The sequence below is a fragment of the Conger conger genome, chromosome 15, assembly GCF_963514075.1.
Source record: "Conger conger chromosome 15, fConCon1.1, whole genome shotgun sequence".
Classification (NCBI taxonomy): Eukaryota; Metazoa; Chordata; class Actinopteri; order Anguilliformes; family Congridae; genus Conger; species Conger conger.
In genome coordinates this window covers 7,373,225-7,391,556 of record NC_083774.1, presented here as the reverse complement: position 1 = coordinate 7,391,556, position 18,332 = coordinate 7,373,225, and the positions used below count along the sequence as shown (strand labels likewise).

The following is an 18,332-nucleotide window of genomic DNA, read 5'->3' as shown; positions in this document are numbered from 1 at the left end:
AGACAATCCTCCCCTGGAGCAATGCAGGGTTAAGGGCCTTGCTCCAGGGCCCAACGGCTGTGCGGATGTTATTGTGGCTTGACCGGGGATTGAACCACCGACCTTGTGTGTCCCAGTCATGTACCTTAACCACTACGCTTTCATATTTATTATTTAAGTGCGGTCCCTGCAACCAGAAAGAAAGAGTAATTTGTTTTGAAGAATTCCCAAATGTATATTTCTATTTTCTGTGGATTACATGGATGTGTTTTTTTTTTTCTCTCCTCACTTTTGTTTGTTGAGTTTGCAGGAAAAACACGTTGTGAACTCAAGAGCCTCATTAAAACTGGCAGGTAGAGGACTGGGCCGACTACACCTGCAGTAGAACAGAGAGTGTCTCCTCAGAGGTGAAACATAGCTTTGTATGAATCGAGAGGCACAAACGGTTGTTAAATAAATGCACATGACCGCTGGCAGCTATCAGAATCATTGAGTTCTCCTGTACAGATTGTTATTTTCAAGGCTCAACAAACTGCTATTCGGCAGCTTACCTCCTGTAAGTTTAATGTGGCTTTTCCGTTTTTGTTTACACTTTGTTTGTTTTGTTGATTCTTGACTTTAGTTAACAGTTTTAAGGGCGGTGACGGCAACTGCAGCTTAAGATGTCAGGCTTGTTATGAGCAGGCCAATCAGCAGGCAGCAAGCACAGTCACATGACCCAAGCCTTTCGCATTAATTGTCACAATGGAAATGGAATTGTGTTTTTTTGCATCGTAATAAAAGCAGACTTTATTGAATCTGTCTGTTGAGGTCATTTTTTATCATCACAAAGTCATAATTTCAAAGTAAAAGAAGGAAGGTGATGTAAAGTTTAAAATTTTGGGTGCCATATGGTGAAAATCCAGGTAGGTCACAGAATAAGTGATGTGTGCAGAATCGGTAATGTGTGACCTGATTACACCCTCTGTGATTCAGCTTTTCACCAATACAAACCAAGCAGACACACAGCACAAACACATCTGTACTGGCAACAGTACCAGACATGGACACATCCACATCAAATGTATTTCTGACCCAATTTGTGTCCGCCATTTGTTTTGTTTCAGAAAACTAGCAGCCACCTCCTCTTCAGTGTCACTCATGTTCCCTCTGCTGCCTGCTAGCTGAGACATACAGGCACTAGTCAGACTTGGGTTAAATGTGTCATTGTTTTGGATACAAATATGCTTTTCTACTCTTTACTGAGCTTGTCTGGTGTATTGGAACCAATGAAATAGTCTCAAATAGTGTAACCCCTGCCTTCTGGTTTTTTAAGAGCGTCTCTTAAATCAGCAAGTTAAAAGCTACTTTTAGCCTTAAGATGTTTTGTGAATATGGAATAATGTGAAAAAGTTACAAATCTTGTTAAAAATCTGGGTTTGCAATTGTGGTTAGAACAAAAACCAGCATCCACAGGGGGTCCCCAGGACCATGGCTGGGAATCGCTGGCATAAACAATTTTCTAAGCCACCATAAGATGGAGACATACACAAAATAATGATATTACCATCACTGTAACAATAATTGCAGTTGTTTTCATGACGCCAGCGCATCTTCTGATTGCTGTTATCCATGTCCTGTAGATTTATAAACATATATACTTTTTAAACAAAAAACCTGATTATTATAGTTTGTATTTTTATTCTGGAACTGGCCTAGCAACTGTCTCAACCAATCAAGAGGATGGTTTCACGCGGATCAATTGCGTGCACGCTCTGCGCAGACTCAGTAATAGCACACCTGACTGCCGCGATCAAATCATTCCGACAGTATGAATCATAGGATAAATTTTCACATGTACATCTTGGTAATAACATGTCTACACCTGCATTATGTGTGTTAAGCGGTCTAACGTGTCAGACAAACACAGAATATTACGCCGTTTCCCTGAAGGACATTGGCGTGACTGTTAGCTAACGTGATAGCTGTACAGCAGCCTACTGCGCGATTTACATCTTTATAGATGCAGTTCCCCTTTAAACCATGATCTCGCAGCAGTGGGCTTGTATCCCTTTAATCTACAGGATCAGAAAAGTGACGTCGCCATACCCCTGAGCCGCCAGCTCCTATTGGCTGAGGGTGACGTCAGCCTGTGTTTTTTCTAAACCATGACCTCATCCTTGGTTCATTTTAGTGCTAAAGTGCACCTTCTATTTTCCTGGATCGCTAATACCCTGTAAATGCAGATTGCTTATCTCTCCAATCTCAACCACAGCCTGTATGGCAAACACAAGAGAAAACAACTGTTGTCATTGCTGTTTGTGTTTAGTTTTTTCCACTGCATTGCAAATTCTACAGTAGCGATACAATAAGCGCAGCCCTGGCGCGCTGTGTCTGTCCCCATAGCGTTCATACCCATGATTTGTAAACATTAATATAAAGCAGACAAGCCCTTAAAATCGGGGTGCTGTATTACAAATGGAAATTAACGCAGAGGCAAAGAAGGGACCGTGGAGAGCAGGTGAGTTTACACATTTGAAATGTAACGGCTGTTGTAATGCTCCGTTCGTGCGCCCGCCTCGAGCAACAGAAATGAACATTCAACATTAAACCCACCGGCTGCGTTCCGGGTGGTTACGTTCTGGGCGCTAGAGCAAAAAAAAAAAAAAGTGCGGTTGCGTGTCTTAACTGGAAAATGTACTATAGTTAGCATTCTATTGTATTCGTGAGGAACCACCGGCTACCCCTGAATTTCGATATTACCAGTCTCTGATTCTATGAGGAATTATGCCGACCATACATTATTTACCTACGTTCCCCGGCGAGTTTTATCCAGTTACTACGGCCCATCTGATTTCTATCATCTAGGTAGGTTGTTGTCTTTATTTCATACCGTTTTATTTCCCTTGCACGGGAACGATTTGATCCTAATCGTTTCATCGATTTCCTCGCGTCATAATAGTAGTAAGCGTCGGACATGCTCAATGGGACGCTGGTTTAATTGCTAGATCCATGATAGATTGGTTACACAGGAGACCGATGTGATATCGTTGCTGTACAATCAATACTCAGGGCTCAGGGGCTTAGTTCAAATGCTAAATCCACGTCTTTATAGCTGATAGCCAATCTGAATAATTTCCTACGGAACACGCACGGGTTGTCCTTACGCGCATGAAGCTTGTGACATTCATTGAGTTAATCCGAGAGCTTTGTTTTGAAGTAAACTATAACATTTTGCTAACCTGTTTTATACATTATGGCTGTTCATGCAGTTTTGGTGACCGAGTGTCTAGTGTTAGCGCATTCATCTTGTTCAGCGTAGAAACTGAAACTACATTTTAATAATGGCCACGACTCCTGTAGCCTCCTGGACTGGTCTTTGGCCGTAGTGTGCTGATGAGAAAAAAATGTTTTTACGCATTTTTGCGTTCCCTAAAACAACATGAACTGCAATATTTTGACTTTTGGTTCCCGTTTCTTCCTCGTAGGCCCGATGGTTGGTTGGGTTAATATTTGTATTTTCACTTTTCAATGCAACCTCGTTCTATATTTCATATTCAAATTATGTTATGTATCATTGTGACATTGCAGCTTCACTCTGCTTAACCGGGGTCCTGGGTCCAACCGCAGTCGGGGTGTTTGGGAGCTACTTGGTCTGGAATGGAGGGTAGAGATGGTGGTGGTGGGAATCTGGTGAATATTATGCCGTTTCCAGCTCTCTGACTCTGTTAGTTGGCGACAGTGTCACACACGGTTGAATTTTGTATTAATTATTCCAGCAGGACCGGGTGTTATAATTTCAAATTCTGATTGTGGACCATTTTCGCTCGGTTTTCTGATCGTCTTGCTCCTTAGATATGTTCAACTGAAGCAGTTTTCCGCCTGAGGTATATACACTACCTAATTGTTTTGGTGCTCAGTGCTGTAGTCAGCTTTCCCCCTGACAGGAAGTCAATGCTGGCCCGGTAGCGTGGTCCAGCCTTAGCTAAATTAATTAAGGTCAGACATAAATCACCAAAGGAACGCCATGAAGGAGAACCGGCACGGGGCTGCACTAACAGCGCGAGGCCTCGCTGTGGTCACCCTTCTTTTGTTTAGGACATGATTTGTTTACCACAGGATTGTTGTTTATGTATATTGTCAGTTTATGTAAGAAACAAAAGTATCTTATGAAAACAATAACAACAGAAGTACACTACATATCTTCAATGTTGTACCCTCAATTTCCTTGGTTCAGTTACTAAGAGCACTGCAGTTGTTCTGTGTTGAGTTGTTTTTGCCTTTTTGTTTTACTTTATTTGTTTCCTAATTTTTGGAGAAACAAACCATGTTAAGGCAGATTTTCTTTTTTTTTTGCTTTCCTGAAATAATCCCTGCTCTTTGGCATGTCTAATTTGTGTTCAGAGCGGAGTGACCTTGGGATCAGACCCGGTTCTGATGGGAGCTCCACCAGTGAAGCGTATGTTGTCGGTTCAGTATCGGGTGACAGAAGCTGTTTTTGTATTGAAGAAAAGTGAATTGTCTGAGGTTTCGCACGGATTCCCCAGTGTTCATAATGCATGCTAAAGTGCTCAGCGCAAACTTGGGGCAAATACAGTAGCTGCTGATGCTTTTATCCAAATGCATTTGGTGATTTGCATTTGGTTACAGGAGGCAGGGGCCGATTCCACCTGGAGCAATGTGGGGGTCAAGGGCCTTCCTCTGGGGCCCAACAGCTGCATTATTGTGATTACAGTGGGGCTTGAACCAACAACCTTCCAGATCCCAGTTAAGCACCTTGACCATTCAGCAAGAGGCTGCCCAAATACACAACTGTTTTTGATTCAAATACTTTTCTGTGCTTGATTGATCTTGCCTGGTGCGGTTGCCTGGAACAAACCAAGAGGACCAGCAGGTGGGATTTGCGCTTCTTTTTGTGAGTATTTCATTTCAGACAAGCTTAGTAAAGTGGAGAAAAATATTTGAAGAGAAAACAATGACGTGTTTGACCCAGATCTGGCTCCGTTGGATTACGTTTCCATACTGACGGGGTATCTCCTCCTAGCCACTGTGGACTGGATGAACTCAGTGTTGCATTAACAACAAAGGTTTTCCGTGTGTGTAAAATATTAGGAATGCAAACCATGCTTGATACCGCGTCTGCCAAGCGAAATAAATCATGTAATGGTGTGAGTTAAAGGAGAGCGTGACTGAGTCGGGTCAGTTTGGAGCAGCAGGGCTTCGTAGGCCCAAACCCGGCCCTCTGGCAGAACACAGCCGTGGGAGGGACGGGAGAGAAAGTGGCAGGTTAACCGCAGCGCGCTGCGTAGAAGTGCGCGTTCGGCCGACCGCGCGCCGTCTTTAATCTGCCCCTCCCCAGGGCTTAGCCCAATCGGATCCCTGCGCATCTCATCTGAAACAGGCCAGAGCTTTGGAGCCTCTCACCAGAAGGTGGCTCTAAAAAACAAGTGAGAGAGAGAGAGAGAGAGAGCTTTGAACAGGATCACTTCACTGTCGGTTAAATACTGTAACATGGATCATTAACGCTGGTCCAAAATCCCAAAATCCGGCCCTGGATTTCCTTTCTCCCAGGTAATTAACTGAACGATATGTGCTACCAATCGGTCTCCCCGCCCGACTTCCAGATAAAGCGAGGGCGGTAAACCAGCAGGGTCTCGGCCCGAGTTGCTGATCCCTGCTTCAGGAAGTAATCAATCGTAAGTCCTGCCCTGTGGTTCATTCCTTGCATGTGGCGTCCATCTTGGCTCCAGAACACAGTGACTGCAGTGGGTGCTCTGGGTCAGCGATGCACACTGCTCAGGGAACAGGCCACTCTAATGGAGCTCCAGTTGAGCCTCAGGGAGCCCTGCGTTTGAGCTGTCAGTGAATCAGACTCGCAGATGAAGGCAGGCGACGTTACGGAGCTGTTAATCAGTAACCCAGTTTCTTCATGTGTTTTGTGTTGGCCTTCCGATCTGTACTTTTCTGTACCCCCCCCCCCCGGTCCTGTGAGCTTTTCAGAGGTGTGCTGTGAGAATTTTCAGGGGTGGGGGCTGGATTTTTTTTTTGCCCCATTGTTCTGCAGAAAACAAAGGGCTTTTTCACAGGACACTTTTTGCATGCCTGGACCGTACTGTAGCAAACGGGACGCCCACGGGCTGGGACAGAGCTACTGAACACGAGGGCCTTGCTCCCAGCCACTGGAGCACCCAGCGCTCAAAGACAGGCCAACACAGCACTCAAACACAGGCCAACACGGAACTCCAACACTGGCCAATCCAGTGCTCAAAAACAGGCCCTTAAACACAGGCCCTCAAACACAGGCAAATACAGGCCAAGACAGCACTCAAACACAGGCAAACCCAGCACTCAAACATAAGCCCTCAAACACAGGCCGACACAGCACTCAAACACAGGTGAACACCGGCCCTCAAACCCAGGTGAACACAGGCTCTCAAACATAAGCTCTCAAACACAGGCCAGCACAGCACTCAAACACAGGTGAACACAGGCTCTCAAACACAGGTGAACACAGGCTCTCAAACATAAGCCCTCAAACACAGGCCAGCACAGCACTCAAACACAGGTGAACACAGGTTCTCAAACACAGGTGAACACAGGCTCTCAAACATAAGCCCTCAAACACAGGCCAGCACAGCACTCAAACACAGGTGAACACAGGCCCTCAAGCACAGGCTGTCAAACACAGGCAAACCCAGTGCTAAAACAGGAGCCTGAGCCCCTGCAGCATCCTCCGTTCCCCTGGCTACGGGATCCAGTGTTCCCATGGCAACCTCAGAATCTCGTCCAGTTCTGTTTCGGTGCTGCTACCTGCACCTCCAGGCCCGCAGTGTGCACGACTGAAAACAAAAAATCATTAAGTATTATTATTATTTTAATTTTTTTTGTAAGAAATATTGTTTGTTGTATTTCTTTTAAATGTGTGTGTGACTGGGGTGGGATGGGGACTGAATTTGGGGTGATTCCCTCCGTGTTCTCCGCTCCCCCGGGGCATCCTGATCCGCTGGTGAAGAGCGTGTGACGGTGGTGGTGCGTCCCGCGTAATGCCCCTCTCCCCAGCTCCTCCCCCCCAGCTCCTCCCCTTCACCCTGTTTTCACTCAGAGCCAGCGCCATTACACGCCCACTGCTCTCGACCAGGAGAATAATCATCTCTCTCTCTGTATCTCCCCCTTTCTCTCTCTGTCTCTCTCTCTGTCTCTCCCCCTCTCTCTCTTGCTCTTTCTCTCACTCTCTCTTGATCTCTTCTTCCCTCCCTCTCTCTCTCCATCCCTCCCTCTCCCTCCCTCACTCCATCCCTCCCTCCCTCCCTCCCTCTCTCTCTCAGGGAGTTGAGCAGTAGCAGTAGCAGACAGTAGAGGGGAATATTGTCTCTGTTTGTCTGTTGTTGTGAGCAGGTGCAGGGTTAGCTAGCAGCCAAGGTAAGCCTGCTGGCTTTTTTTTATTTCTGCTCGCGTTTTGGGGCGGGGGGGGTTGTTGTTGGGGGTTTGTCTCCTGCTGTCTTTCTTCCGTTAACAGGGAGCATCTGTGTGTGTATACAGGTGTGTGTATATGGGTTTGTGTGAGTGTGGTATGTATGTGCATCTTTTTGTGTGTGTGTGTTTGTGTCTGTGATTGCGTGGTGTGTTTTTGTGTGTGTGTGTGTGTGTGTGTGTGTGTGTGTGTGTGTGTGTGTGTGCGCGTGTGTGTGTTTGTGTGAGTGTGGCATCCTCATTCTCCCGGTCCATCTGCAGTGCCCGGCTCCGTCGCCGATAGCAACAGCAGTGGAGTCCATTGCCGCGGTGATGCTGCGTGTTTACAGTGAGGCAGGTTACCGTGGCAGCAGGGGAGAGAGGAGGCGGCGCCCTCTGGTGTTTTTATGCCGTTGATCGCACGCGGTTAGAGAAACTCCACTGAGCACTGAGGGAGGGGGGCTGTGCGGGGTGGGGGTCCGCTCCCCGCCCCCCCCCCCCCCCCCCATGCTCCCTCTTATCTAACCTTGCAGTGCTTATGAGTGACAGCTCGGTGCGGATCACCTGTTCACAGAGAGAGAGGCACAGAGTGTGGTGGGTTTTTTTTTTTTTTCTGTTGGGCTTTGGGTCTGAGGGACAGAGACACGGGGCCACAGCAGAACATGTTAGCGAGGATGTTAGCGACGACGTTGGCGTGTCGCATGGAGTCCTCCTCGAGACGTTCCTCATCTTCCCCACTGTAATGTTTTCCTGGTTTATGTGGACTGAAGCATCCCAGAGAAATGACAAAAAAAAAACTGAAAAAAAAAAACTGGGTGTTTTGCTGGTGTGTGTCACTGTTTACCGTTTACATGGTGTGTGTTGGCGTGTTTTCTCCAGCGAGGGTGTGTTCCGTCTCTGATCTGTGACGGGATGCAGGATTGGCTCTGTGCCTCAATGTCTCGGGAGCTGTGATTGGCCCTCACTCGGCACAGCTCTCCTGTGATTGGCTGGCTGCTCCGAGCCTCTCCGAGTCGCTAGGCTGAGTTGAGTCTCCCTCCAGCAGGCAGTGGCAGGCGTAGAGGCTGCAGAGGTGAAAGGTCAGAGACGTGTTACCTGCAGCACACACCTGACCAACCTGCCTATTCTGGACGCATCCTCATGACTGTGTGTGTGTGTGCGTGCATGTGTGCGTATGTGCTTTGTGCGTGTGTGAGTGAGAGAGTGTGTGTGTGTGAGCCTGGCTTTTCCGTTTTTCTGCTCTGTTGTACATGCATGAGATATAGCTACAACCAAGCAACTGTCTTCTCCTGAGAGAGAGAGAGGGAGAGAGAGAGAGTGTGAGAGAGGGAGAGAGAAAGAAGAAGAAGAGGGAGGGAGAGAGGGAGAGGGGAGGAGGAGGGAGGGAGAGGGAGAGGGGAGGAGGAGGGAGGGAGAGGAGAGGAGAGGAGGTGGGAGAGAGAGTGTGAGAGAGGGAGAGAGAAAGAGGAAGAGGGAGGGAGAGGGGGAGGGAGAGAGAGAGAGAGATAAACAGTGGGGGGTACTGCGTGATGGCGTGAGTGCTGTATGCAGTGGAGGTGCAGTAGAGGCTGCTGACGCAGAGTGATGGGGGGGGGGGTCGGGTATTCATCAGATCACTGTGGCGTGGTAAGGTTCAGAACCTTTCACAGCACCATGCTTTTCTTTTTTTATCCACATTTGTCTCTCTCTCTCTCTCTCTCTCTCTCTCTCTCTCTCTTTCCCTCCCCCTTTGTCCTGATCTTGGGAAGGAGAAGCTTGTGTTCAGGCAGCCTGTAGCCTAGTGGCTAAGATTCATGACTGGCACCCAGAAGGTTGGTGGTTCCAGCCCCAGTGTTGCTGTTGGGCCGTTGAGCAAGGCCCTTAACCCCACATTGATCCAGCGGGGATCGTCCCCTGCTTAGACTTAACAACTGTAAGTCGATTTGGATTAAAGCATCAGCTAAACAGTAATGACATAGCTCAGGAGGTAAGAGCAGTCGTCTGGCAGTCATCTGGCAGTCGGAGGGTTGCCAGTTCGATTCCTGCCGTGGGTGTGTTGAAGTGTGCGAATGGGTGAATGAGAAGCATTAATTGGATAAAGGCGCTATATAAATGCCAGCCACTTAGCATTTTCCATTTACAGATACAGATGGTTGGTGTGTGGTGTGTGGTGTGTGCTACACCTGTGTATGCATGGTCCCACAATTCACACTGCTTATCAGGACAAAACGTAACCCATGAATTTGGAGGAGCTCTCTGTGGACTTTCTCCATAAAATAGTGGTGAGGCATAGATCACAGCAGTATAAAAACTATTTCTAAAGCTGTGAATGTTCCCAGGAACACAGCGGCATCAATAACCGTGAAGTAGAAGAGGTTTGGAACCACCAGGGCTCTTCCTAGAGTTGGCCGTCTGGCCAAACAGTAGTAACAGCCTAGTAACCCTGTGAAGTTGTCTGGGTAAGGTGTCTCACTTCATTAGGTATTTATTAGACTTTTATTTTTTTTTACTTCTACTGCTGTAGCCTATCCACTCGCAGTTATGATGCGTTGTGTGTTCAGAGATGCTCTTCTGCATACCACTGTTGTGATGTGTGGTTATTTGCATTACTGTCAGGTTTGACCAGTCTGGCCATTCTTCTCTGACGTCTCTCATTAACAATCCATTTTTATCTGCAGAACTGCTGCTCACAGTTTTTTTTTTTTGCGCACCATTCCTTGCAAACTTGAGTGACTAGTGTGAGTGAAAATCCCAGGAGATCAGTAATTTCTGAGATACTCAAACCACCCTGTCTGCCACCAACAATCACTCCACAGTCAAAGTCACTTAGATCACATTTTTCCCCAATTCTGATGGTTGATGTGAACATTAACTGAAGCTCCTGCCCCGTATCTACATGATTGTATGCGTTGCACTGCTGTCACACAATTGGCTGATTAGATAAGTGCATGAATAAGTAGGTGTAATAAAGTACAAATGTTCCTAATAAAGTGCTCGGTGAGTGTATAGTCTATTTGTCCTGGTTGTACAGCCCCTATTTGACCCTCTTTTTTTAGCCGGAGTGTAGCTGTTGGCTTTTTTCCTTTTTGCATGCTTTGAGCGGTGGGGGGGGGGGGGGGGGGACATGCCCCTCCATTCGGGCTCTGATCCGATCCGCGGCTGCCGTCTGCGTGTCACTCCCCGAGAAGCAAACGCCACTTCTTCCAGACTGTTCTTATTTACGACTCCGTGGCGGTGGGTAGGGGCTTGTGAACGGGCAGGTCTGCGGAGCCTGGTGTTCGGGTGGCGGCGGGACTTCTGGGAAATCCTGTGGCTGCATGAACTCGACGCCTCGCTGCCTTCAGAGGAGAAACTATGATTTCAGCAGCCCCCGCTGATGTCGTGTCGGCCATTTCCCCAGTCGGCTGTCTCGTCCACAAGTGGTGACTGACATGTTTTACTTTACATTAAATGGTAAATGGTAAATGGCAGGCATTTATATCGCGCCTTTATCCAAAGCGCTGTGCAATTGATGCTTCTCCATTCACCCACTCATACACACACTCACACACCGACGGCGACTGGCTGCCATGCAAGGCCCCGACCAGCTCGTCAGGAGCATTTGGGGGTTAGGTGTCTTGCTCAGGGACACTTTGACACAGCCCGGGGCGGGGGATCGAACCGGCAACCCTCCGACTGCCAGACGACTGCTCTTACTGCCTGAGCCATGTCGCCCCCACATTACATTTTATTTATCAAACACTTTTGTAAACCAGTGCACGTCATGGTCATAGAACAAACCCGGAAGTATAATTCATATACGATTGGTTATAAGGCCATGGACATATGTCCAATACACAAGGTAGATAGGCCAAGTTTGTAACTTACACAGCAAGACATATAAAACTTATATAGAACAATATAGAATATAGAACTACATGCGCGTGTGTGTATGTGTGTGTGTGTGTGTGTGTGTGTGGATGGTTGGGAGCAAACACCAAACGCACCAATCACAGTGCATCAAACGGCAAATGCACCAAACATAGCGCAGCAAACGCCAAACACACCAATCACAGTGCAGCAAACACCACTAATCGCAGTGCAGGAAACACCAAACGCTCCAATCGCAGTGCAGCGAACACCAAATGCACAAATCACGGCGCAGCAATCTCCAAACGCACCAATCACAGTGCATGCACTTTTCTTTCTGCCACGTTTTTTCCTGCCCTTTTTTGGAAATTGAACAGAATATGCCCTCCTTCCCATGGACAGGGCCCACTGACTAATCGGGAGCGGAATAAATACTGAAAGAAGCAGAGTGTGTGTGTCTGAAATAGCTTCTTCTCTATGCGTGTTTCTAAAGGCTAATAGTATCCGCTGCCTGGTGTTGTTTAACAGGTGAAATGTGCGACAGTAGACCCAGTGAAAGATTAAGAGTGAGTTAGACTCCAGGCCGAGAGGAGGTTTTGGGAGGGGTAAGGTGTCCTGTGGATATGCTGCTGGTGGGGTGGGCCGAGGGCAGCCATTTTGGATCCAGCACTTCCAAGTTGATATTGTATCGGCGGTAGCCAGCATATGAATTTAGATTGATGATCATACTGATAGCCGAGCAACATTTGCTCAGGTTACATAGCCTACTGCCTTGATTCAAAGATCAGAGTCTCCTATCATCTTCTGTAGAGCAGGAACAAACATCAAACTAGCTAGCTGAGTGTTTATGTAACTAGGCGATATAAAACTCTTCATCATACATTTCGGTTATTGCAATGAGCTAAGTTGATGTTGTATCGGGGGCTGCCAGTGTCCGTTAATTTAGCAACATTAGCTAAATTAACGTTACTGACGCACGTAATGGCGGTGGGTGGTGTTGGAGGATATTGGGAGGAGCTGGAGGTGTCCTCAGTCCTCTGCCAGACCCCTCTCGATTATTGGATTATTGGTGTTGTCTGGACATTACCGGCGCGTTTTTGCTGAACTGAAGAAGTGTTTTGCTGGGGTGTTGCTGGAACGTTGCAGGGGTGTTGTTGGTACGTCGCTTGAGTGTTGCCGAAACGTTACTGGAGTGTTGCCGGGACGTTGCAGGGACATTGCCGGGGTGTTGCCGGGCTGTTGTGGGGTCTCGTCCCCTCTCTAACCCGTGTCCTGCTCTCTCTCTCTCCTCCCCCAGGGAAGCGAACATGGACATCCTGAGCCCCCAGCCCTGAGTGGAGCCCCCCTCCCTCCCTCGTGCCGCCTCCTCCCGCCCCACCTCCCGCCCCCCCTCGCCCCCCCGCCCCCCCCCTCATGGCCGGGGAGAAGGGCTGGCGCAGCGGCGCCATGGAAACGAGGCGCCTGGCGGGGCTCCTGCAGCGTGGGGCGGGCCGGACGCTGGTGATTGACAGCCGCACCTTCTCCGAGTACAACGCCTCGCACGTGCTCAGCTCGCTCAACGTCTGCTGCTCCAAGCTGGTGAAGAGGCGGCTGCAGCAGGACAAGGTGTCCGTCACCGAGCTGCTCCAACCCAACGGCAAGGTCAAGGTGAGGCCCCGCCCCCGTCACACATAGCCACGCCCCCTTCGTCACCCAGCAACCGCCGAAACTCTCCCAAATGGAGTTTTATTTAATGCGCATTTATCCATGTTCACGCAGATACCCTTGTTCTTCTGATTGTGTGTTCTTAAGTTCCCATGTTCTGCCCTCCACCCTCAACACACACCAACACACACACACACACACGCACACGCTCTTGAAGGATAACTTGTTCCGCTGTTGCTTACTGTCAGAGTTTTCAGAGCGGTGATGATTAATTGAAGTTCACTCTGGTCTGTTGTGCGTTTTACATGAATGTGAAGTCACCCACTCTATGACTGGTTACACCGGTACATCTCCCTTCAGTCTGAGTCACCTGGGTAACTTTGGCCCAGTCCTCCTGAGAACATGCTTCTCCTCCTCCTGTGTGTTCAGATGTCTGGATGTGGCCCACAGTCGATCTCCCTTGTACTAAACGCTTTATCGCTTATCAGCACCCATGAAAGCCACACACCTCATTTTCCGCGAGTTCTGCCGTGAATATGACACGTTTTTCCGTGTTCCGAGCGGGAGATTGGCACGTGTGCTCGCGGTGTCGGAACAACGTCTGGGGAAAAATGTCTGAGACGTGTGTCATCTGTGTTTCTAAAAAAGAAAATTGTGTTTGTATTGTCTGTGCGTAGTTGGCAGCGCTGAGGGTTTCCTGATATGTTATCACGTCCTCTTTCATTTTCACATTCTCGCCATCGTTGAGCTGTTCCCTCTCCTGTCTGGTCTCAGACTGTGGAAACCGCAGAACATTCGCTCAGTGTTGTAGCGACTGGGATGTTGCGACTCCACACCAGGAACATCATGGGAAGGTTGTGTGGAAAGCCCTCATTGGGAATCTAATGGGAATCTTGTGTGGAAGGCTCGCACTGGGAATGTTATGGGAGGTTTGCGTGGAAAGCCCACACCAGGAACGTTATGGGAAACTTGTCTGGAAAGTCCCGGCACATGATGGACGTGCGTGTCCCCCTCTTTGTGTTGTTTTTAGCGCAAACGGACCGTTTGATTGGCAGTTCATAAAAATGTTCTGCAAGTTCCTGATATTAGGTTACAGTCATGGATGCTGGCCGCTAAGGTCATGTGACCCTGGCTCTCTGCTGAGCCAGCGAGCTGCTTCCTCTTCTAGTGCTCACTGCACAGAAACCAAATGGCTGCCGGTGTCTGGTCCCTTCCACCTGGTTACGAAATCGTCACGCTCATCAGTCTGGGCTGCATTTGGTCTGAGTGTTGTCCGCTCTTGTGCTGCATTATACCTCTGCAGTCGCTCTGCGGGTTAGTCCGTGTTTGGTCCACGTTTAGGCCACTTTCAGTCCCGGTGCAGCCTGGAGACCGTCCCCGGTTGTTGGTGGCTGAACCGTAGCGATGCGTCAGCTCTGTCACGGAGCTGTGCTGCCCTCCTGGCCCGGCTGTCACTCACCCAGGCCGTGTTGCCCGACTAACCCCTCTGAAAATAGACCAGCGGGAGAACGCTCCCGCCCTGGGTGACGAGCGTTCAGAACCCGCGCACTCTGGCCCACAGACCACTGCTCTCTCTAGCTCTCTCTCTCTCTCTCTCCATCTCTCCCTCCCATTCTATTTCTCTCCCACTCTCTCTCTCTCTCATTCTATTTCTCTCACACTCTCTATCTCTCTCATTCTGTTTCTCTCCCACTCTCTCTCTCATTCTATTTCTCTCCCACTCTTTCTCACTGTCTCTCACTCTCTGAATCTCTCTCATTCTATTTCTCTCCCGCTCTCTCTCTATCTCATTCTGTTTCTCTCCCACTCTCTCTCTCATTCTATTTCTCTCCCGCTCTCTCTCTCACTCTTGTGCTCTCTCTCATTCTCTCTGTCTCCCACTTTCTTTCTTGCTCTCACCCTCTCACTCACTCACTCACTCACTCTCTCTCTCTTATCTCACTGTCTCTCACTCTTGTGCTCTCTCTCATTCTCTCTGTCTCCCTCTTTCTTTCTTGCTCTCTCCCTCTCACTTACTCACTCACTCCCTGTCTCTCTCCCTCTCTCATTCTCAATCTCTTTTCTCTCTCTGGGTTCCCTTCCCCATCCTGACCCCCCCTTCTCAGTGCTGCAGCTGTCTGATTGTATGATCTCTGGTAAAGAGGATAATGTCAGCCTGGATGAAGCTGGGGGTGGGGGGGGGTTGGGGAGATACTATTCTTGATTGGTTAACCATGACATCACCTACCCCACAGGCGCTGTACAAGCTAGCCATGTGCGGCTAGCCGTGGGCACGCTGGCTATTTGCCGCTGGGTATCGTTGCCACTGACCTAAATCATGTGCTAAGCTCGGCTAACGGCAAACGTTCTCACAGTGTTGCTGCTATGTAGTGGCAATGTTATGACATTGCCGAAACATTCCAGTAAGGTTGTGAGAACATTCTGTGTTAGCTGGGTTTCTGCTGTGGCTGGTCTAGAGCAAATAAGAATATATTTCAAATGCTTTCCTGTCCTTGTTATTTCACAAGTGCATTTGTAATCTGTTCTTGTGTGATCTTTCATCATGTACAGTGGGGTCCAAAAGTCTGAGACCTAATCTGGGTTTTTTTTTCATGTAATCCTGGAAATAAACAGAAAGTTTTAGGATGTCAAAAATGTTTTTAAACAAATTAAAGTTACTACAAAGAAAAAAAAAAAAAGAGCAACCCCATTGAACATCTATGGCAAAAGCCAAGCATTCAGTAACATCACAAGATGCTCTTTGGAACATTGTCAGATAATGCTGGGATAATGTGGAGAATCAAGTTTTGCACAAATGTATGGAATCCAGCTTGAGTGCACATTGTCGTTAAAGCAAAAGGTGCACATGCCAAATACTAAGAAATTCTGAAATGAATGTAATTTTTTTTTTTTTTTTTTAAAGGTTCAACCTTTCACACAAATTGTTATGCTGAAAATATAATTGCTAAAGTAGTAAAGTTTGTATTAAATTAGAAAAGAATGCAAAATCAAAGCCTTTTCACAAGTGGCCTCAGACCGCATCTGTTAGAGGGGGGGAAATAACAGTAGCTTGTTGTGTTGTATCGGTACATATTTGAACATTTGTCAGATTGCAGGGGACAGTAGCTAGTTGTGTTGTCTTCCCTGGTGTAAAATCCAGCTATGGCCAGCTCGAAATACCAGCTACCAACTGTTTCAAACCTCGGCTCGAGCAGTTTTCCTCGGCGGTGGAAGATCTGGGAATGTCAGCTTGCGTCGAGGACGTTTCGGGGGTGAACCCGCCCCCTCGGGACTTGTGGCGATGTGGTAATTGCCGTTTTGATGAAACGCTGACCCTCGGAACGCTGTTTTCCGAGATGGCGTTGCGTAACGTGGGCCCGCATCGCTGCACTGCAGGCATGTGGTGTGCTGCCCGCGGCCCGAGCCGCACTGCCTCATGGGATTGGAACAAAGGGCACAGTCCGGCAAAAAAAAAAGTTATGTAATACAATTATCCATTTATGTGGAGGAATTGGGACAGTAATGGGCTTCAGCTATCATGGAAGGACAGGGGTGACTGTAAATTGGCGTTTCTCAAATACCTTCAGTCCTCAGTGGGAAATTTAATTTGGACTTATCGTTGTCATTTGTTTCAATGTGTTTCCTTGGTGAATTGCAAATGATGCTGATCCATACTGGTAAATATATTGATCGTCGTTCCATTCCTAAAGTGGTCCCCAATAGTTTAAAAATATATGGCAAGGAGTACATTTGTAAAAAATAATAAAGTGCTCACTTAAAAAAAAAAAAAAAAATATATATATATATATATATATATATATATATAGATATATATATGATAAATATTCCTCAGTAATGTGAACACACGGCCACTTTTATATGTCTGGTTAAAATCAATATGTGTTGTTGGTTCCTATTTGCAGACAGCCAGAATGGATATGCAGTAACCAGTTTCGGTCCTGCTAATTGTGCTTTTAATAGTCTTGTTCAGCACATGGGGAAACTCACTGAATATTTTATTCACAGTATGAATCGTCTTTTAAAATAAAGTGTGAAGTTCCCTCTGACTGCTGATCTGCTTACATAACTTGAATAAATTTGGGTTAAGCACCTCGCTGAAGAGAGCGGTCGTGTCTCTCCTCACATGGTTAGATGTTTTATTGGGATTTTATTTGATTTCTGGGATGGGCACTGGCCCTCCCAGGTAATGCGGGGGAGCGGAGGATAATATTAATCTCCCGGGGAGAGGAGGAGTGGTAGGCACAGAGAACTGGATCTGAATGATTTTACCTTTATATCACATTGTGTAATTTAACAGTGAGGATTACCAGATTTATGCTGTGATCCAGCAAGGGAACATAAGAGCATCCAACAAATGTTTTAAATTCAATGCAATTCAGTTTATTTTGTATTGTGCCACAAAGATCTTTTACAGAGAAACTAGGCCTGAATCCCCAAAAAGCAAAGCGATAAAGACTCCTCAGTCAGGAGAAAAACACTGGAATGGTTGTAAAAAGAAAAAAACCCCTCACGATTTGAATATGAAAAATAGATCTAGACCAGGTTAACAACATTCCCTCACCAGATTCAGTAGACCAAGCAGTCATACATTACATTACTATAAACTATGATAACCAAGAACAAAATAGACATCCTGAATGCCGATATACGTATTACGCCCTTATCAATACTAAGAGTAAATGCCATAAAGTGTCATTTCCCCTTCCTGCTCCCTTGAAGTAGGCCAGTCTGTGCTAATCTCTGTAGTACAGTGACTTTCATTCAGCAAGCAGTCCCCCCATTGCCCAGATCGGTGAGATCATCGCAGCCTTATTTCTTCACGTCTCATAAACATTAAGCTCAGGAGTCACAGAGAGGTTTGTAAAAGTGAGCTGATTGACCGGCGGCTGTTGTTGGCAGGGTTTGGGCCCAACTCATCTCAGGGCACAGTGTTAGGCGTGAGTGTGAGGTTTGGGCCCAGCTCATCTCAGGGCATAGTGTTAGGTGTGAGTGTGAGGTTTGGGACCCCCTCAGGGCAGTGTTGGGTGTGAGTGTGAGGTTTGGGACCCCCTCAGAGCAGTGTTGTGTGTGAGTGTGAGGTTTGGGACCCCCTCAGGGCACAGTGTTGGGTGTGAGTGTGAGGTTTGGGACCCCCTCAGGGCAGTGTTGGGTGTGAGTGTGAGGTTTGGGACCCCCTCAGGGGACAGTGTTGGGTGTGAGTGTGAGGTTTGGGACCCCCTCAGAGCAGTGTTGGGTGTGAGTGTGAGGTTTGGCACCCCCTCAGGTCACCGTGTTGGGTGTGAGTGTGAGGTTTGGGACCCCCTCAGGGCACAGTGTTGGGTGTGAGTGTGAGGTTTGGGACCCCCTCAGGGCAGTGTTGGGCGTGAGTGTGAGGTTTGGGACCTCCTCAGGGGACAGTGTTGGGTGTGAGTGTGAGGTTTGGGACCCCCTCAGAGCACAGTGTTGGGTGTGAG

At 47.7% G+C, this 18,332-nt stretch overlaps 1 protein-coding gene across 1 annotated transcript in view; it reads left to right on the top strand.

The window, feature by feature from the left end:
- Positions 1-2,712: 2,712 nt before the first annotated feature.
- Positions 2,713-18,332, top strand: part of dusp8a (dual specificity phosphatase 8a) — a 56,013-nt gene continuing 40,393 nt past the window's right edge. The window contains exons 1-2 of the mRNA XM_061222347.1: positions 2,713-2,826; positions 12,533-12,882. Of these exons, the coding sequence (XP_061078331.1) occupies positions 12,649-12,882 (234 nt within the window). The 5' untranslated portion in view covers positions 2,713-2,826; positions 12,533-12,648. The remainder of the gene's footprint in view (positions 2,827-12,532; positions 12,883-18,332) is intronic.